The sequence below is a fragment of the Globicephala melas genome, chromosome 11 (genome assembly GCF_963455315.2).
Source record: "Globicephala melas chromosome 11, mGloMel1.2, whole genome shotgun sequence".
Taxonomy (NCBI): Eukaryota; Metazoa; Chordata; class Mammalia; order Artiodactyla; family Delphinidae; genus Globicephala; species Globicephala melas.
The window spans coordinates 59,518,557-59,539,555 of record NC_083324.2 but is presented as its reverse complement, the minus strand read 5'-3'; the positions used below and the strand labels follow the sequence as shown (position 1 = coordinate 59,539,555).

Below are 20,999 nucleotides of genomic sequence, written 5' to 3'. Positions count from 1 at the left end.
ACTGGGCTAGGGGAGCGGGCGTGGATAGGGTAGAGGGAGCAGCGCGGAAGCCAGAGAGCGCGCTTCCCTCTTCAAATCGGCTTAAAGATTCCTTCCGGCCCGAGTAAGCCCGTCGCGGGGTGTCTTACCTCGGCTCCTTGAACGACCCGAAAAGACCGATTTCATCGGATGCCTCCCCTTCTGGAGCCTGCGGTGCCAGCAGCAGAAGAAGATGATGGTGGCGATGGTGCCCAGCAGAAGCAACAAGAGGAAAAGGGCACATTGGATGCTGTAGGGTCTCAGCAAGACGAGGAAAGCGGCGGCAATCATGGTGCGGGGCGAAGCGGCGGCGGCTGCCGGCGGGGCTGGAGGGCGGCGGCACAAGCACCCGCGCGGGGCGCACGCTGAGCTGCGGGCACGGGCGAGCGCAGCTCAGCGCGTCATGCCCGACGCTTGCGGCCCCGCGCCCGGCCCAATGGCTGCGCACTCGCGTCCGCCGCGCTACGCGAGTGAGCCCGGGCTGCGGGCAGCGCTGGCCATGACTCAGCAGACGGCGACCTGGCACGGACTTGGCCGCGGGTAGCCCACCCCGCCCTCCCCGGGCGCCCCCGCCCCCACCCGTGCGCAGCCCCCGGGCGCAGCCCCGCCGGAGACGCGGCGGACGGGGAGGGGCAGCGCCGCCGGCAACGGGGCCACCTGGGCTCTGCGCATCGTCCCACGGCCACCGCCGGCCTCTGCATCCCCGAAGCCGGGAGCACGTGGGGCGGGGCAGGGACGCGGCGGCCCGCGGGGGGCGGGCGTGGGGCGTCGCGGCGGGGGCTCAGCGGATGACATCACGACCGGGCTGCGGCAGCGCGGGCGCGCGGACATGGCTGCTACGGCTCCGGCGGCAGCCGCGGGCTGCGCCCGGGCCTGAGCGTCCAGCGCCATCCCGCGGGGCCGCCCGCCGGTCCGCACCGTCCGGGGGGCACGGGCCGGGCGCCCCTCCGTTCCCGGACGCCCGGGCTGCCACCTCTCCAGCCTCCCGTGCCCAGATCGCTGGAAGCCCGGCGACAGGGGGCGCCCCGGAGCCACGGGGAGACCGCGAGGCGCCGACTGGAGCCTGCAGGCGGTGCTGCCCCTGCTTCCCACCTCCCCGCGCCCCACCCCGAGGCTGGGGCTTCGGAGGATGCAGCTGGGTGAGCTATTGCTTGCGGGGGGTTCCTGCACGCCGAAGCGTGAGCCCCGGGCAGGGCCTTTCCTGGGAATCGGGGTCCCCCGGAACGGGGGCCCGTCCCGTCCGTCCCCCCTGAACTGGGCGCGCTCCCCGGCGGAGCGCTCGGGTCTGCAGACTTGAACTCTGTCACTCAGCCGAGAAGGGGGAACTTTGCATCCCCTTGTATCCATGTTGACCCTAAAACCTTGCCTCCTTTAGTGCAATTGGAGGCAGAGGCAATTTCAGATTGAGGAACCAGCAGATGGAGGAAGTTGGAGATTGGCTTGTAAATATTTTGAGGAGAGATTTTGTAGGGCGAGTGAGGAAGTAGTGATCTATCACACTGAAAACGCACACACTCCCTTTCTCCCTCTTGCCCCCTCCCCTTTCTTCGTAATCAGCAAAAGGAATCCTGCAGTTGGAGATTTTCCCGGGGCCGCTGGCGCAGTGCGGACGCGGGAGGCGCGGCGGGGGCGCTGCAGTGGCCTCTGTCCCTGCGGCCGCCGGGCCACCTGGCCCGGACCAATTGCGACAGTGACCTCAGCCGGCCGGTGCTCTGTCGCCTTCTGCTGCTCCCGAGCCAGTGCTGGCTTTTCCCGTGCGGGGCTGGGTTTTGCTTGTTTTGTTTGCTCGCGTAGAGAAACTGCAATTATAGTGACAAGGTAACACATTACTGCATTTGTGGAGTTGCTAGTAACTACTAGGGTGGACTCCGGAATATTTTGGAGACTGAAGAAATTGTGTCTTAATAAAGTATTTTGTAAAATTCCAGAAAGCAGTTCAAAAATCGATGACAATACTTAATTTTGTTATTTGTTTGTAGGATCTCAAGATCAGTGTGGTTTTCTAACTATACAAAATACACTATTCAGCTCTGCATAAAGGCTTACCATTGATGTTCTTAAGGCCTTTAACGTATTACCACGTGTAAGCATTAAAGGACACTCAAAAAGGCATTGACTAATGCACGTCTTAAATGCCAGGTTCATCACCATGGGAAACAATGGATTGAGTTTTCTTATGTACATCTTGTTTCCTACGATAAAATAAGCATTATCTCATTCAGTTGTTCTGGTTTGAAGGTGGACCTTGCTTGCAGATGCTGTATAAAGTGAGAATGGTGAATCAGAGTGCCTGCAGGATGGGCTTACAAGGTCCCTGGCTCTGGGGCTGATAGGTAGCACTGCATTTGTGCAGGTAGCTCAAAGGTTTCCTGATACCGCAGCCACTGCAGTGGGAGACCACATTGCCATCCACTGTGCAGGGGTTATTGAGGAGAAGCCTGGGAGCCTGCCGTGTGGGGCACAACAGGAAAGGAAGAATTCTGTACCGCATTGCCTCACAGTGGCCTGGTGGAGTAATTTAAAACAACAACAAAACTGAATTAACCTTTTGCAAACATTGGGAGAATAACTAATGAGGAAGGTCATCGTTACTTTATACTTATTGAGGAAAATTTGTGAGTGAGCTGAAATGGCCCTAAATATCCTTGAAACATGCCGAAGACCGCAAATACAGCATAGTAACCATTTTGCCCCAAACTGTGCATTTATAACAACAGAAAGCAACTAAATAGCAATTATGATTTTGAGTTACAACTTGTTATCACTCTGAGTCTTGCTGCAGCCATTTGTAAGTTCGAAGTGCACACAAGAACATCATTTATCTCTTTTGGCAGGCAAATACTTAACTGCCCTGCAGTAGGATTATAGATATTTCTTTTTAGATGCGTTCATTTCTGTTCTTTGCATCAGTTATCTCAAGGATACTAATAATAATAATAAGCAAACCAAATCGTTGAAAGAATTTAGTATTTAGGTTCCATTGTTTTCTGCTTTGTTTGTTGCTAATTTATCACTCCCTTCTCCAAATGGCATGTTATTAATTGCTTCTTTCTGTGTGTTTGTGTGATGCTAATGCGTTGTGGAATTCAATAAATATTAAATCAACCAATCAATCCTTTTTGGAAGTTGATTTAGTAAAATTCATACCTTTTCTTTCTGATAGATTTTCATTAAAAAATAATAATTGACATTATATCAAATTCACAAATTTAAAGTTTGGAGGTAGGGGTGGAGGAGGAAAGTCCATGGCCAAATCTTTCATAACAAAGAATGAAAAAATGAAAATGGAAAAGTATATATAATTTTTTGACTTTTTATGATAGTGAGCTAGCACTGTCACACAAGAGAAGACAAATGAGTTGGGGAAATTAGTTAAGAGAGTTTGGTATCTGGTATGTAGAAGATGGTCCACCCTGCAGCCCTTTTTCCCTTTAGATGCTCAACCAAATTGAGAACACACACGAGGAACCGAAAGGAAATTAAAATGTTAACCCTATTCAGGGTGAAGTCAGATTGAAGAGCATAGCTTAGGCTCAAAGCCAAAATGGGGCGTCTTATTCCTTTTCCACTAACTCTTCACCCCCGCCCAGTCACAGCTAAAGAATTACAGTCCTTCCCAACAGTAAAGCAAGAAAGAACCCTACCTGTACTACTTCTCACCTGAAGACCAGAGGCTAAAAAGAGCCTGACACTCTCCAATCCACAAGGCCTGCAGCACGAGTGAGCAAGAGGCAGGACCGTGTGTGAGGAGGGACCTTTCATATACCAGCCCTGCCCATTGGTGGCCCCAGGCCCTCCCCAAGGCCACTCATCACTGAGTCATTCTGCTCCCAAAGATAAGAGTAAGGGGCTTTAATAACATGACAGAAACATCTTCTGCAGTACCTCCCTAGAGGTAGGAAGTTATGGCACAAATTCCTGATGTCTGGGTCAGGGAGAAATATAGAAAAGAAGAGAAGGATCCATCTAAGCTGTGTGGTGACCAATTGAGGGAAAGGCAGGGATTGCAGAGGACTCACGTTTTGGGCTCAGGTGAAGGAAGAGTTGTGAAGGCAGAGGTGACAAACTGAGTTTCAGACCCATTGAGGGGCAGAGGTGTCAGAAGGTCATCCATGTGAAATTACCCATGAAAACACGGCTGGAGACTGAGAACCAGAGACAGATGGGAATCACCCACATCAATTATAGTTGAAGTCACTGATGTGGACGAAATGACTATGGAAGAGAAAGTGTAGAAAGAACTGGTATCAGTTCTATCAGAAAAAGCCCTGATGGGGCTTTTTCTGTAAACCTGCATCGCTGGAACCGCCTCGTAGAGTAACTATGTGGTTTCCTTTACTCATAGAACTACGTGTTAGATCTGTGGGGAAGAACTACAAGACAGAGCTGACAAGTGAACTGTGAAAAGCCAAACAGTCAAACTTTTTTTATCTTAGGTATTTGGCACATCCCAATGATCTCTACTGTTCTAGGGTGTGACAGCTTAGGAGTGAATATGATTTGAACTTAATGCATTTTTAAAGGGTATCTAAAATTCAGAACCAGGCAGATCCATCTCCTGACCCTAAACATGGTCCTAAAGAAAACTGCTTGAGGAAATTGGATCCCAAAGATTACAGGTGGGGAATTTTTAAGTTTGTCCATATTCCATTGGAGATCAAAGAAGCCCAACTAAAAGGATTGTGGACGGACTGACATGACAACTGTGGATTGAGCAAAACTTCTTTTTGCAAGGGCTACCTTATCTTGAAGGTTCTGGCTTTGGTGAAACAAATGTGATTGGCAGTGGAAAAAATCAGAACATGTGAAATTCCTTAAAAATTTATTGACTGAAATAATTTTGCCTATGTTACACATAATTTAATAAAAAGAAAAAAACCTTTACACTTTGTGCAGAAAGTAAAAAAAAAAAAACCAAAAGCTGGAATCAGAGCTTTGGAGATATCTTCCCCTTGTGGACTGGAGAAGGAGAGCAGATGACACGTGGGAAGTGCTTCCAGTTCAGGGGTTCCCAGGACAGATGCACATCTGGGGTAAGGAGCCTGAGGACTGAGGACCAGTGATGATGAGCCCTCTGCACACCTTCCAGGGAACTGGCTCATCGCAGTGGGAGAGGCTGAACCCGGACGGGAGTGGATTGGAGAGGGACGAGGACGTGGGAAAGAGGCAAGAGCGCTGTCTACAGTCTTTGGTGAAATTTAACTCTAGAATGCATGGGTAGAAATGCAAGTAAAGCCTGAGTAAAGGGCAACACATGGGCTTTTGTCAGGACAGGGGTACAACTTGGGAGATGGAGCCAGCAGTGGGAGAGAAACTGAGAGTTGAAGGGAGGGGAGAAGGTGACCTCTCCAATGCATTTGTGGTTTAGATACTTGTCCTCATGCTCCCTGGGTCCCCCAGACCAGTTCTTTCTGCTCTCAGACTGCCTTTGACTCTGCAGAATTAAAACTGACCCTGACTGGTTGTGATGGCTCCCTGCCCCTGGGCCCCTCCCCACCAGCCCTGGCTACTAATGCTCAGACTAGAAGAACGATTTTTAGGGAAAGAGAACGAATGCCTTGGAATGTAGCTCTGGCTGTTTGTAAGCGTTTATTACAAACCTCGATAGAAGGTAGTAGATGACCCAACTGGTAATCACACAGAGACATTCCATTGGAATGTTACCCCCTTGAAAACAAAAAGTTTGGGTAAGAACGGCTCTAGCAATAAATGATTTGAAGTAAATCATACCGATTTTGGACTGGCAACCTTCTTGATCCTAAGTGAAGTTTTTTACTCTCAGAAATCAATGGCATGAAAGGAATTGGGAGGAATCTGAGGAAACATGTTGTATACCTGTTTATTCCCAAATAGTTTTCATGGCAGTCTGAGACCAGGGCCTATGCCAACCATATACATGTTCTTGTATTGAAAGTTCAAGGAGCTACATCATTTGGGAGCACCGACAGCAACTAACATAATCTTGGAGGCAATTTCCAGCCACCAGAATCAGGGGAGCCATCATACAGATGCATCACTATTGTCGTTTTAAATTTTGCATTTATGAAGGAGAAACAATTGTTATTTGCAATAATATCAAATCTTTGCAGCAAATATATCCCAGGAAAGGACTTTATTTTACAGTAATAAAAACTTGGAAAATAACTTAAAGGCATCATTGTAAGAGAAAATATTTCAAATGACATCATCCCAAATTGTTCTTTTAATGTTTTAGAAATTTTAGAGCCTAATTAGGATTTGTTATCCTATGGGTGGCAAAATCCATGATAATGCTTGGAGGGAGGGGTTGTTCTTTTTTGTGAACATTACAGACTTCTCAAAAAAGTCTGCTGAGTTTGAGACTTGAAAAACATCAGTATAATTGAATTCATCTACTCTATAATGCTTTGCAGACAGTTTTTGTAAAGTAATCATTCATTATCCACAAGCAAATAGAATTCATTTCCAGTTTCCACAATGAGTGTGGGATTAGTCATACAGCAAAATACTGAGTCATTTGGCCAGAAAGTTTACTCAGAGTTGTATGAACTGCCAATGGAAAATCTGAGAGCTGTTCATAAATCAAATTATAAAGCTCTCAGAGTTATAAATCACTGTGCAGTCTTGTTCATTATTATTCAGATAGTGTGAAATATTTCCACCATTTCTAAGAATGGGCAACTTACAAAGCCAGTTTGAAAGCAGAAGTCATTGCCTTCTAGATCCAAGATAAGAGTTGCCATGTTCATTACAAGCATTTCAACATTCTTAAGTGAAAAAAGGGAAAAAAGTAAGGTAAGAGGTTTATAAGTTACATAGTAAATATGTTATGAGATGAATAAATTCTTGATTAACTGATGTTTATGAATTAAATTCCAGATTGTCTTAATAAAACAACAGCAATATTTAATAGCTAAATTATCTCCATTTCTTACAATAATTTTTTGTAGGACTTTTGCGTTAAATATTTTGTGGTAGTAGCTTTGTATGCTAATGCATCAGCATGCTGATGGCCTGAAAGAATGTCACTAAGAGAACAGAGATAGCAAGCGTATCAAGGAAAATGGGATGAGTAACCGAAAATTAGTAAAAGATGTTTCAAACACACACAGTTCCAGAGAGTATTGAAATTATCCCAGTGTAATGACATCTCATGGATTTAGGAGCAGAAAGAAAAATATGTCTTAAAATGTCTTTGTGGTTCCAAAATACTTTATGGAGTAAGACAGGGAGACAAATAGCAAACTCACTGAATTAGAATCCAGTAAAGTTTACATTTCAAAGAAGAAAGCCAAAAACCTAAAGCCTGTTCTTGGTCTTATCTCTGCTGTAGGAGCTTTTAGCCTGGAATTCACGAACAGGATTCTAGGGACCTGAAATTATATGTAAAACTGTGAGTCTCTTTAGAGGGACATGGTCCATAGTTTTCACCAGGTTCTTAAGGAGTTATTACCAAAAAGAAAAAGAGAATCCTCAAAACCATACAAATCCACACAGATACCAAGGCTTCTGCAGCATCAAATCATTCTCTCATCCATCGGCATCACGTCACCTAAGTGCCTCCCCTGAGACTGGGAGAAGGGTCTGGAGCACCATCAGCCTGGGATGAGCTGAGGAAGCACTCAGCTCTAACCTATACAAGTTCAGGGACATTTCCCCAATGCAGGCGAACACCGCCCACCCTACGGCTAAGTGGAGACAGTGTTCTCTGAGTTTCCTTGTCTTCCCGAGAGTTTAAACAGATTGGGAGAGGGGCAAGAGAGTTCACTCTGTAACTTTCATTGGAATGTCAGTTTCAGCCCTGAGAAGGGAAGCCTGTATTAACTATCTAGGGCCACTCCACAACCATCCAGATGTTTGAATGCATAAGCCCATTCTGAGCGAAAAACACTGGTCCTAGAATTCAGTCTTCAGCTGAGTCTGCAAGGATCTCCATAGTCTTAAGGCTAAAAGAGAGGCAAGGACGTAGTATCAGGCTCCCAGAAACTACTCCTGGATATCCTGGTGAATGTAGCAGACACTCCTCCTACATCCTGCCTAAGCCTCAGCTGTGAGGCTTTTCAACATCCAGCCTTCCCCGGACACCTGGGAGCTGGGGCCCTGGATCCTACCAGGATAACCCTGCCTGTGGTGTGGAAGACCGCCCACCCATCCTAGTGGCTGAGCTCCATCCACCCACTGTCTCCGGCTTCCCACGCTTGCCGTGCCTGTGAACCCCGCCCCCCATATTCCCAGGACACTAGATCCCCATGTCCTGTCACTGTGATCACATTCCATCACATTACAAGGCTGGTTATTTCATCATGGGACTTCCTCACTCCCGTGGGCAAGTCCAGTTTCCAGGGTGTCCTACTCTCTCCGTCTGGTGGTTCTATCTCCTCCAGGTTCCCTGCTGACCCCGTAGGCTGTGAAGGGTTTTGTACAATATTCATGCATTCCACCCAGAGACAGCCTTTGAACCACAATTTCCTGAGCGTCTCAGATCCCTCTGGGTCTATTCTTTGCAGTTTCATTTTGGGGCCATCTGCAGTGAAGCAGGAACCCACCTTGAGCAGACACTGCAGGGTCACAGTTAGTGTCCCCCATGTCCTGGCGGTCTGCCCCAGGTGAGCTGATGGAGTCTGGGTCTAGGTGCCTGGATTAAGGGGCACCAGCACCCCAGGAGTCGGCTGGTATGGTCCCTGTTTACTTCTCCTCACCCACAGGGTACAGGACCATGTCCTGGGTTTCCTCATCAGGGAATGTAATGTTGCTTCAACAGGATACAAAAGAATATTAGAGCAAGAAATTGGTAGTAATAATATTGTATTGAAATAATATTAGTATCTAATATTGGTAGTAGATGAGGGGGCAAAGCAGTTAAGATGACTGATTAAGTAAATTATCTGAAATATGTGACTCAGCAGATTATGTTGACCTAAACTTTCAAGATTATTAAAGTACAAAATTAATAGACACATTGGTAAATGGTATACACTTAATTTCATTAGTATACGATATTAACATGGCAGATATTTCAAAGAGAAATTAGCTTGTCCTTTCATGTTATAACTGATAAGATAAATTAATATTTGAAAGTTGCGTCACTCCTGATTTTTATGCATAGGCATTGATTCCTGCATCAAAATTATTACATTTTGTGAATTTTAAAAATTGGTCTGAAACTTATTAATTTTCTAGAATATGGTTCCTTAAAGCAAAAATCTTAATGATCTCATCTTGCACTCAACTTTCAAGATGGATAGAATGTTCTACATTAATCAAAAAAATGTGAAATTGTTCTTACTCTTCTTCATTGTTCTTACTCTTCTTTAGGCGTGACACTGCACTTGTGTTTCTGATAAATGGGGAAAAGGCACATAAATATCAAGGATGGGGACAGGTAATAACATAAGAATAGCCAAGGAGAAAAATACTCACAAAAATTGATATTCCTCAGAAAAGGTTTTGGAGGCCCTAGAACCATAGGAAAACTTATCCAGAGTCCCTCTGAGTTTTGCATATACTTTTTTGTGCAGACTTGCAGGTGGTCCCCCACACACACACAGCTACAGGCTTTTTTATTTTTTAATTGAAGTATAGTTGATTTACAATGTTGTGTTAATTTCTGCTATACAGCAAAGTGACTCAGTTATACATATATATATTCTTTTTCATATTCTTTTCCATTATAGTTTATCACAGGATATTGAATATAGTTCCCTGTGCTCTACAGTAGGACCTTGTTGTTTATCCATTCTTATATATACTAGTTTGCATCTGCTAACCCCAACTTCCGAATCCATCCCTCCCCCAACTCCCCTCCCCCTTGGCAACTGCAAGTCTGTTCTCTATGTGGCTACAGGCTTTTCGTAGACATTTGAGGGGACAGGTGACATTGTGGAGCAGGTGAAGATTATCTTCCAACGCTCTCAGCCTCTGATTTCTGCACTATTATCTCTCTGCTGTAGGTGTCTTGTTCCTGACCACATCGAGATGAAAATGAGCTGGTCTCACTGTCTCATTACAGATGAGACAGAGGCTGAGCTATTTGGCATCTGGCTTTCCTGCCAGGTCAGGAGCAGCAGAGAGACTCTGGTTCAGATGATGCAGTTCGTGTCTTTCTCTGTTCAAACTGCTGTAACAAAATACCAGAGAATGGGTAGCTTATAAACAACAGTAATGTATTTCTCACAATTCTGGAGGCTGGCAGTCCTAAATCAGGTGCCAGCATGGTTGGGTTCTGGCAAAGCCCCTTTTCCGTGCTGCAGACTGCTGACTTCTCACTGTGTCCTCATCTGGCAGAAGGGGCCGAGGATCCCTCTGGAGACTGTTTAGTAAGGACACTAATCCCATTCATGACAGCTCCCCCCATCATGACCTAATCACCTCCCAAAGGCCCCATCACCTGATACCATAACCTATGAGGGTTAGGATTTCAACATATGGATTTTGGGAGGACCCATTCTGACCATAGCAGCCGGGTGTAGGCAAACCAGGAGGAACAGTGCTGTACCTCGGGGCTCGTCATAATGGAAATGTCACCAGCTGTAGGCTTACAGGGAAGGGCAGGAAGTGGTTATCGCAACCTGACACGAGAGGGTCACATAGACAAGGCAACCCCACAGGAAGGGAGGCAGGAGGATACATCCTCCTAACTCCCTGTTCTCCTTCCCTCTGATCTCCTGCTTGGACATGCTGTTGGCTGAACCCAGCTGGGACGAGGGCAAGGGAGCCCAAGCGTGTCAACTTCCAGGCTTAGAGAGCAGCTTAAAGATTGGGGGGAGAAGGGATCAGAGGGGCAAAGAGAGGGTCTCCAGCCCTGGTGGCTGAGTGGGATGAGAGTCCTGAGAAGCTCTGATGATCCTGTCAAGACTCCAGTCTCTGGGGAAATGGGACTACGAGGCAGAACTTGGCAAGGAGGGCCCTGTAAGAGCTTCATCAAGCAAAGAAAGCAAAAGCTAGTTACTGGAGGTGATAGAATTTGCTGAAAAGCTGATTTGATGATTAGTTTCTAACTTCTGGCTCGAGTCCTTCTTATGGGTTAGCAACTGGGATTGGTTGCCAGGGTCCACTGGGGCCCCAGTTTCCTCATCTGTTAAGTGTGAATAATCCTTGGACCTACCCTGGAGCACGATGGTGAGAATTAAATGAGGTAGTACAGGTTAAATGCTTTGAATGGTATAGTAAGTACTCAGTAAATATTAACTATATTTTTATTGTTATTAAATGAAGGAGACAGGATTGGAAAGATCTAAGGATGTCAGGTAGGGCAGGATGGGGAGCTAAATGAATTCCTTTCCTAGATAATGGTTACATGCATGACAGTGCATGACATCACAGCTCATTGGTTAAATTAGCTTTAGTAAAAGTGCATCCACAAACTCTGGCCTGATGAGACTGTTTTTCTTTCCTTTCTCATCATGGGAAGTTGAAAATGATTCAGGTCTAGAGTCCCTCAAACATATTTAGTGTTTCTGAGGTTCACACACAGTCTCCAATCAGTCTAAGCCATGCAATCATAGTTTGGCAGCATTGCCGTATCATCCTAAAGTATATTGATCATCTTTTTAGTTGGAGTATTTCTGGAACAACTTGGAAATTGAAAACACGTTAGATGGCATTTGGAAATGGCGTGAGGAAAAAGAGTGAGTTGAAATGCTCCCTAATAGATATTAGTAAAACCCTGTAGTTTCTCTCCAGAAGTCAAGAACACTTTGATGAGGAAGCACTTGCTTTGCTCAGTAGAGCGCTGTGCTTGCTGCAGGAGAGGGCGCCCAACCCTTCACAGCCATTCTGATCTTTGGTGGTTTTTTTTTTTTTTTTTTGGTAGAGTTTCAATTTTTTAAAAAATTGAAGTGTAATTGATTCAGAGCCATTCCAATCCTGATTTGCCTTTTTCTAGTGTATATATAATTAAAAAATAATAATATGGACATGTCCCTCCTCCATGCCTTGCCAAAGGCTGAGCTGAAACTAGTAGCCCATTTTACAGAGAACATTAAACCAGCCACTGGACATTTAGAAATATGTTGGCACTTTTTTCCTGGCACTTTGGAACTCATTTAGAGGGGAGTCTTCAGTTCATAATCCGACTGGAGTACTGAAGAGGACCTTCTATGTCTGTACATTCCAAAAACGATATGTATAGAAAACAATCCAAAACTTTCGGCAATTTGAAAGGGTACTTAAGTTTTATTGTAGTGCCGTACTTGCCTTTCATGATTTTTATTTAATTCATAACAGAGAATTTTTATTTAAATACAAAGGGAGGTGAGATACCTGAATGATATTTTGATGTTCATTTAGTTTCCTTAAATGTGGTCCCTTGGGCTTCCCCAGGTGTCACAGTGGTTAAGAATCCGCCTGCCAATGCAGGAGACATGGGTTCGAGCCCTGGTCTGGGAAGATCCCACATGCCGCGGAACAACTAAGCCAGTGCACCAAAACTACTGAAGCCTGCGTGCCTAGAGCCCTTGCTCATCAACAAGAGAAGCCCGCGTACCACAAGGAAGAGTAGCCCCTTCCCTGGTGGCGCAGTGGTTGAGAGTCCGCCTGCCGATGTAGGGGGCACGGGTTCGTGCCCTGGTCCGGAAAGATCCCACATGTCGCGGAGCGGCTGGGCCCGTGAGCCATGGCCGCTGAGCCTGTGCGTCCAGAGCCCGTGCTCCGCATCGGGAGAGGCCACAACAGTGAGAAGCCCACACAGCAAAAAAAAAAAAGTAGCCCCTGCTCGCCGCAGCTAGAGAAAGCCCGCGCACAGCAATGAAGACCCGACGCAGCCAAAAATAAAATAAATAAATTTATTTTTTAAAAATATGGTGCCTCGGGCTTCCCTGGTGGTGCAGTGGTTGAGAATCTGCCTGCTAATGCAGGGGACACGGGTTCGAGCCCTGGTCTGGGAAGATCCCACATGCCGTGGAGCAACTAGGCTCGTGAGCCACAACTACGGAGCCTGCGCGTCTGGAGCCTGTGCTCCGCAACAAGAGAGGCCGTGATAGTGAGAGGCCCGTGCACCGCGATGAAGAGCAGCCCCCGCTTGCCACAACTAGAGAAAGCCCTCGCACTGAAACGAAGACCCAACACAGCAAAAATAAATAAATAAATTACTAAACTCCTACCCCCAACATCTAAAAAAAAAAAAGTGCTGAATATTTATTTAAAAATATATATATGGTGCCTTTTGTTTCTTAGAATTTCAGAGGCAGCTTTTGTATTTTTGAACTCCTGCATTAATTGTAGTATTGACATATTAAAAGTAAACCTAAATGCATTAATAATTTATATTTTTATTAATTTCATTTGCTTTCATTAGTTACAAAGTTCTCTGTTCTCTATGTCTTATTTCTCGTACATGTTTTCCATAACTTGGAGGCTGGTTAGAACATTTTTCAAGCTATGGGTTATAACCCATTAGTGAGCTGTGAAATCAACTTAACATGCTGTGATCAGTCAGCACTTACTAAAATGAAATAAAATACAGTAGATAGAATAGAATCTGAAATAATACATTACATGCAGTAAAAGTGAGTATGTTTTCTGAAATTTTGTTTTAGTTTTTTGTGTGTGGGTGTATGTGTGTATGTGTGTTTTCTGGATCAAAATGTAGAATGTATATTTTGCCGTGAGCTACAAAAGATTGGAAAAAAATTGAAAGTCATTGACATGTTATTCATCCAACCACATATCTTGGGAGAGTCTCATGGCTGTGGTTATATTTAATCTTGCCCCTTACAACTACCTGGGAATTAATCAAATGGTTTCTGTTAGCAAAAAAATAAATAAATTAAAAAAATATAAAACAGGGCAGGGACTTCCCTGGTAGCACAGTGGTTAAGAATCCGCCTGCCAATGCAGGGGACATGGGTTCGAGCCCTGGTCCGGGAAGAAACCACATGCTGTGGAGCAACTAAGCCCATGCACCTCAACTATTGAGCCTGTGCTCTACAGCCCACAAACCACAACTACTGAGCCTGCGTGCCACAGCTACTGAAGCCCAGGCACCTAGAGCCCGTACTCTGCAACAAGAGAAGCCACCGCAATGAGATCGTCTCAACTAGAGAAAGCCCGCGTGCAGCAGCGAAGACCCAAAACTGCCAAAAATAAATAAATAAATTTATTTAAAAAAATAAATAAATAAAGAGTGGCAGATAACTCCATGGTAAATTTTTTTACCAACTATAGGAACTAGTAGTGTTTATTATAGAGCCATATTCATAATACCCATTCTGAATTTGCTAATTGGCAGGTAGTACAAACTTTGACCCACCTGTCTGTGGATGTAAGAACAGTGGCCTGAAATCTACTGAAAAATAGAGCTTCTAAAAGAGGTCTGATATGTCCATTCTGGTTGGTCTTGAATGAATTGTGTGTTTGTGAAGAAACTTGAGGATTTGCTCTTTAATGAAATCATATCAGCAGGAGAAAATTTTAGTACGGTTAGGATATTACAAAATCTGTATTTTTGCAAACTAATTTTTTTCCAACTTTTTTATTGTGGTAAAAACACATAACATCAAATTTACATCTTAACCATTTTAAGTGTATAGTTCAAGGGCCTAAGGTACATTCACATTGTTGTGCAACCATCACCATCATCCGTCTCCAGACCGCTTTTCATCTTGCAAAACTGAACTCTATACCCATTAATCAGTAACTTCCCAGTCTCCCCTCTCCCACCCTGGGCTTATCAGCAACCCCTGTGAACCAGGACTCTGGCTCTGTTACCATCACTAAATAATACTGATTATTTAGTGATGGTGACCAGTTATATCTGGCAAAATCCACTTTTATCAAATAATAACAATTTGCTGTAGGATCTAACTGGCTATATATTGTGTCTCTCAAGTGCTGCTCTAAATGTTTAGTAATAATGTGCAGTGAAGTAAGGCACTGGGGAGAAAGAAGTTAAAGCAGTTGTTCTGCTTGCCAGGAAGAGAAATGAGGATGACAGAAAAGGAAGCATGTGACACATCTGAATTCCTTTTCAACGTGATAACTGAGCCCCTAGATCAGGGTTCAGCAAGCTGCTGCCCCTCTGCCTGCCTCCTGTTTCTGTACAGCCTGTAAGCTAAGAATGTTTTTTATAGTTTTAAATACTTGAAAAAAACCAATATAAGAATAGCATATCATGATATGTGAAAACTGTACAAAATTCAAGTTTCAGTGTCCACAGGTAAAGTTTTATTGGAGCACATCCACACTGCTGTGTTTACAGATTGCCTGTGTGCTTTCATGGTGCAAGGGCAGAGCTGAGTAGTTGTGACAGAGACCACACGGGGTAGCCCGCTCAGTGCAGCACAAACCACAGTGATGCCATTGTAATAATTTGACATTGTTTTAATGTCGTGCATATCGTCATACCATTGTATGACACTGCATTTTATTTTTTTACTACCAGTGTATGCCAATCATGCCAAAGCAAGAAAAGAAAGAGAAAATTTGACTTAGTGCTTTTAAAGCAGAGTGGATTATTTTGTCACCAAACTAGACGGCAAAGCATTGTGTGTATTATACACTGACACTATACCTGTGCTTAAAAAAAAACATATATATGTCACATTACCAAACTCAGTATTCATCCAACTCACAGGACAAGTCACAACAATTAGAAAATTTTAAATGAAATATCACAGCAGAGTTTCTTCACAAAAATGAGTCTGTAACCAAAATAAGTTTCTGGGTGGTTTGTTTGTTAGCCAATTAAGGAAAGCCATTTACCAATAGTGAGTTAATTAAATCGTGTTTTATTGCAGTAGCTTAAGGCATGTGCCCAGAAAAAAATAAACTTACTTAAGACTATTTGCCTTTCAGCAAAAACAGTTATTCAAAGGAATGAGGACTTCAGGAGCAACATAATTAAAACACACGGCAAATGACTGAGTTTTTCTTGGCTCTTGACAAATCAACAGGTATTACTGATATTGCTCAGTTCTTATTTATTTGAGAAGTAATTGCTGATTAATTTAGAGTGACTCACAAATTAGCCATTATAAATAGTCTGTGAAACAACTGTGGGAGAGAATATATCCAAAGAGGTTGAGAAAACACTAATTCAGTACAACCTGGGTGGAATCTGCTAAGACTTGATACAATTGATGGTGGTTAAAAATGTGTGTGGAGCAGGAGAAATGTTTGTTGGAAGATTTTACAAAACTTGTGAAAATGTAAGGTCCTTAAAGCCTACAGTTATTCATTTTATTATTCATCAGAAGGTACTTTGAACCTATTATGTATTTTTTTTTTTCCTTCCTTGCGGTACGTGGGCCTCTCACTGTCGTGGCTTCTCCCGTTGTGGAGCACAGGCTCCAGACGCGCAGGCTCAGTGGCCATGGCTCACGGGCCCAGACGCTCCGCAGCATGTGGGATCCTCCCGGACCGGGGCACGAACCCGCGTCCCCTGCATCGGCAGGCGGACTCTCAACCACCGTGCCACCAGGGAAGCCCTATTATGTATTTTTTAAATAGTTGTATTGAAATATTATTCACATGCAATTCACCCATTTGAAGTACATATTTCAATGGTTTTTTGTTTGTTTGTTTATTCAGAGGGTTTGTGCAACACCACAATCCAATTTTTAAAAACCGTTTTTGTCCCCATTGAAAGAAACCCATTAGCAGGCATTCCTCCCCCAATCCCCCAATCTCTCACTCCTAAGAAACCACTAATCTGTTTTCTGACTCTATAAATTTGACGATTCTTGACATTTCACATAAATGGAATCATACAATGTGTGATCTTTGGGGACTGATGTCTTACACTTAGCATAAAGTTCCCAAGGCTCATTTATGTTGTGGCATGTATCAGAACTTCTTTTCTTCTTATTGCTGAATCATATTTCACTGTAGGGATGCACCACATTTTATTTATCTATTCATGAGTTGATAGACATTTGTTTTTTTCCACTTTTTAGCTATTATGGCTAATACTGCTATGAAGGTTTGTGTACAAGTTTTTGTATGGATGTATGCTTTCACTTCTCTTGGGTATATACGTAGGAATGAAATTGATGTGTCATATGATGACGTAATATTTAACTTTTAGAGCTGCCAGACTTTTCCAAAATGCCTGCACTATTTTACAATCCCACCAGCAAGATATAAGGGTTCCAATTTCTCCACATCTTTAAGAAAACTTTGTTTTCTGTCTTTTTTGATTATAGTCATCTTAGTACATATGAAGAGGCCTCTCATTGTAGTTTTTATGAGCATTTATGTAGTGATTAATGATACTAAACCTCTTTTCCTGTGCTTATTTGCTATTTATATATCTTCTTTGAAGTGTTGTCTGTTTAAATCCTTTGTCCATTTAAAAAACTGGAGCATTTGTCTTTTTATTATTGTGTTGTAAGAGTTCTTTATATATCTTGTATTCATGTCCCTTGTGAGATCTATTTTCATATATTTCCTTCCATTGTGTAAGTTGTCTTTACTTTCTTGATGGTATCATTTATGAAAATAACGTTTTTGTTGTCATATCTATGAAATCATTGCCTAACCCAAGGTCACAAAATTCATAAAATCTCATAATGGGTCAGCATTGGCAAGTGAGCATTTGCCATTAATTCTGATGGTAGGGAACACTTTGAACCCTAATTAAACAAGATATTTTTTTAAATTCCAGTCTCATTTGTAGGCCTGTCTGACAAAAAGTTATATCAATTATTATTAGTATAGTTTCAATTTTATGAATAAAAATTTTGTGAAGATTTATTTTCTTCTTGCTTATAAGTACCTACATAATATCCTTAATTTTGCCCCTTGGCCTGCAAAGCCTAAAATATGTACTATCTGACGCTTCACAGAAAATGTGTGTTGACCTTGCTCTGAGTAAACAGACGAATGATATTTGCTACAAGTGGAGTTTTTGTCTATGGAATGCTCTTAACTGTGTATCCCTGATTTAAAATTGCCTATGGCAAACATACCTAGGATCTATGGATTTATAACTCCCTGGAGAAGGTCATGCAAGCTGTACAACTCTGAGGTAGAAAATGGAGAAGTGTCACGACGTAAACACACCCACTGTGTGAGGTGACCCCCAAACCTCAGTTAGAGGCCTCACCTCTTATTCTAGAAGGAAGAACCTACAAAGCCAGGATGTCCTAGACCTCCCCATTCTGCTTGTGCCTTTTGATTGCTTGTATCTTTGAAATTATTAATAAAGCTTGATACTAAGTAAGACCTCTGATATTTGTGAGTTAGATATTACAGTCCAGTCCCATGTGTTAGCTGAAGCACTATTCATGTATTTGAAAACATAAAGTAAGTTTTCAAAAAGTCACAACAAGCAATCTTGGAAAGACTAAATATAATTTTATGCTTGGAGTAGAGAATAATGAATTTCTCTTAAAATAGGTAAAAGAACCATATTTTCTAAAAGGATTACTTGGTGTAATTTGATAAAGAGTATAGTTACCTTCTACTCAACAATCCACATATTTGTCAAACTCCCTTTAAGCTAGTCTCTTCTGTAAAGTCTTATTATTTATAATTAAATATCTTTTCATGAAAACAAACCAACATATGCAAGTAATAAGGATGCTACAGGGACTTCCCTCGTGGTCCCGTGGCTAAGACTCCATGCTCTCAATGCAGTGGGCCTGGGTTCAATCCCTGGTCAGGGAACTAGATCCCACATGCCACAATGAAGATCCCGCATGCAGCAAGGAAGATCCTGCGTGCCGCAACTAAGACCCGGCACAGGCAGATAAATAAATATTAAAAAAAAAAAAAAAGATGCTATGACCAAAAGTGTTGAATCATCCATACACAGCAAAAGCTAGATTTGATCATTTCAAAACTATTAAACCTAAAAACTATCATCTGTTTTATCAGGTTTTGAAAAAATGATTCTACCTTAAAACTTTAATGAAATGCATTGTTGCCTTTGAGATTTTTTTGCATTCTTTATGGTGCTACTCTTAAGTTTACACCAAAGAAAATCTTCCATCTCAAAACTTTAGAGTTTTCAGAAAAAAAACAGAACAAATTTCTAGGCCATTCTTATTGATCTCCCTTGGAATATTTTTTGTCCTGATGAGATCTGCTATTATTATTTTTAAAGATTTATTTATTATTTTCATTTATTTATTTTATTTATCTTTGGCTGCTTCGGCTCTTATTTGTGGCACGCAGGATCCTCAATGAGGCCCGCGGGATCTCCGTTGAGGTGCGCAGGCTCTTCGTTGAGGCACGTGGGCTTCTCTCTAGTTGTGGCGACCAGGTTTTCTCTTCTCTAGTTGTGGTGCACAGGCTTCAGGGCTCATGGGCTCTGTAGTTTGTGGCACGCAGGCTCTCTAGTTGAGGTGCGTGAGCTCAGTAGTTGTGGTGCGTGGGCTTAGTTGCCCCGCGGCATGTGGGATCTTAGTTCCCTGACCAGGGATCGAACCCACATCCCCTGCATTGGAAGGCGGATTCTTTACCACTAGACCACCAGGGAAGACCCTAGATCTGCTATTATTAATGTCTTTTTCCTAAAGTTATATAACTTCAGTCCTCAAATCATTTGCATAATTTTACAAGGTTTCTACTTTGTTTTTTAGACTCCTCATAACTGATTGACAAGAAAAAACTTGAAAAGATGGAAAAAATTTATACTATTTGATTTTATAAATGACAACTTCCTGTATCCCACGTTCTGAAAACATGATATCCTCATGATTTTGAACCAAGTGAAAGTGTGTCCTGAATTAGCCAGTGGGAGAAAGAATGACAGGAAGTATTGAGTAAAATAATTTACTTGAGTGGCTAGTCCCTTTATGAAACATACAGTTGTAAACATATTATGGATCCTTTTGTTTGTTTTTCATTTTAAGGAAAAACATTAACTTTTGGACTACGTCCAGAGTAGCACCATCTCATGGGCATTCCCTCCTCCTACAATTTCAGAAACCCTTTGGTAACTAACTAAGAAAATGCAGAAGATCTTGCAAACAGAGGAAATTACCAATACCCAAGCTCTTAGAAAAGGAAAGAGGAAAAGGACGGAGACGATGGACTCAGAGAATGCGAACAGTGACCTGGATAAAGGGCAGGTTGGTGTGCTGTTGTTGTGGTGGTACTTTCTTCCCTTGCTCTGCCATAATTCCATAATTCCTTTCACAATATATTAGTGCATTTCCCCCTCTTGTATTAATAGATTCTTCCCTTTAATTCTTTATTCAACTGAAGGAATAAAATTTCATGTTCTCTTTTTAATGTTAAACAAGTTGAATTAGAAATATATTCACAAGCCATTTTACCAGCTTCTATTGAAGTGTGGCCAATTATACATTGTCCAAACTTTCCTTGATATCCTGGGACTTTAAAGATCAGCAAACTGGCAGAAAATATTTTTTTCCTCCCAAAACCACTGGAGAAATTGGAACACCTCTTCTAAAATTTATTGCTTTTTTTTTTTTTTTTTTTTTGACTCCAGTTTGCAGCCCATCCTCGTCACAGGTTTGGCCAGGGCCCCTTTCTTATTTGTATTTATTCATTTATTCCTTTTTGATCTGAATTCCCCACTCCCATTCTCCTCTTACACTTTGGACAAACTATCCACCTGTTTATCCTTTATTTTTTATTTGTGTGTCTTTGTAATACATGGAGTGTTTATGTGCATGTATTTTCGTTTAATTTTTAAAATACATACTGTACATTCTCATGGTTTAAAATATATTTTACTCTCCTGGGATAGTGTCTGGAGGCACTGAGAACGGTCCAGCATCTGGCATGCCGCACACCCTAGGCTGCCCCACAACACGGCCTCTGACAAAACAAGGCTGTCCCGAACCCCTGGTAATAGAATTGTTTACTCTTAAACCCAGAAGGTTGGGAAAGCACCAAAATCTGCATGTGGAATGTGCCCAGGCCGACTTTGAGAAGTTGTTGCTGTGAGACCTAAAGTTCTTATGAGGTTTCCTGAAACGAAACATGTCAGCCGGGCCCATGGTGGGTCCGTGTCTGCTAAGCATGTCCATGACCGGTCATATATGCTTTCCTACGGAGGGGCAGAAAATCCTTGTGAAAGTGTTGAAGGC

General features: G+C 42.9%; 2 protein-coding genes and 1 non-coding gene across 11 annotated transcripts in view; 2 read left to right on the top strand and 1 right to left on the bottom strand.

Annotated features, from left to right (window-relative positions):
- DST (dystonin) overlaps nucleotides 1-347 on the bottom strand; it is a 496,183-nt gene extending 495,836 nt beyond the window's left edge. For 2 of the 3 annotated variants that reach the window (XM_060308075.1, XM_060308076.1), the window contains exon 1: nucleotides 129-347. In XM_060308075.1, the coding sequence (XP_060164058.1) occupies nucleotides 129-309 (181 nt within the window). In that variant the 5' untranslated portion in view covers nucleotides 310-347. The remainder of the gene's footprint in view (nucleotides 1-128) is intronic. The other variant, XM_030841045.2, reaches the window with a different exon arrangement.
- A 459-nt stretch (nucleotides 348-806) lies between these two features.
- The window catches only part of BEND6 (BEN domain containing 6), a 52,115-nt gene continuing 31,922 nt past the window's right edge, over nucleotides 807-20,999 (top strand). For 4 of the 7 annotated variants that reach the window (XM_060307932.1, XM_060307936.1, XM_060307934.1 and 1 more), the window contains exons 1-3: nucleotides 1,020-1,157; nucleotides 15,790-15,887; nucleotides 19,867-20,012. In XM_060307932.1, the coding sequence (XP_060163915.1) occupies nucleotides 19,893-20,012 (120 nt within the window). In that variant the 5' untranslated portion in view covers nucleotides 1,020-1,157; nucleotides 15,790-15,887; nucleotides 19,867-19,892. Of the gene's footprint in view, nucleotides 1,158-15,789; nucleotides 15,888-19,793; nucleotides 20,013-20,999 lie in introns of all 7 variants that reach the window. The other 3 variants (XM_060307933.1, XM_030841003.2, XM_060307931.1) reach the window with 3 other exon arrangements.
- LOC115844192 (small nucleolar RNA SNORA18) lies at nucleotides 4,279-4,404 on the top strand. The gene has a single exon (XR_004036029.1). It is a non-coding gene; the product is annotated as a small nucleolar RNA SNORA18 (small nucleolar RNA).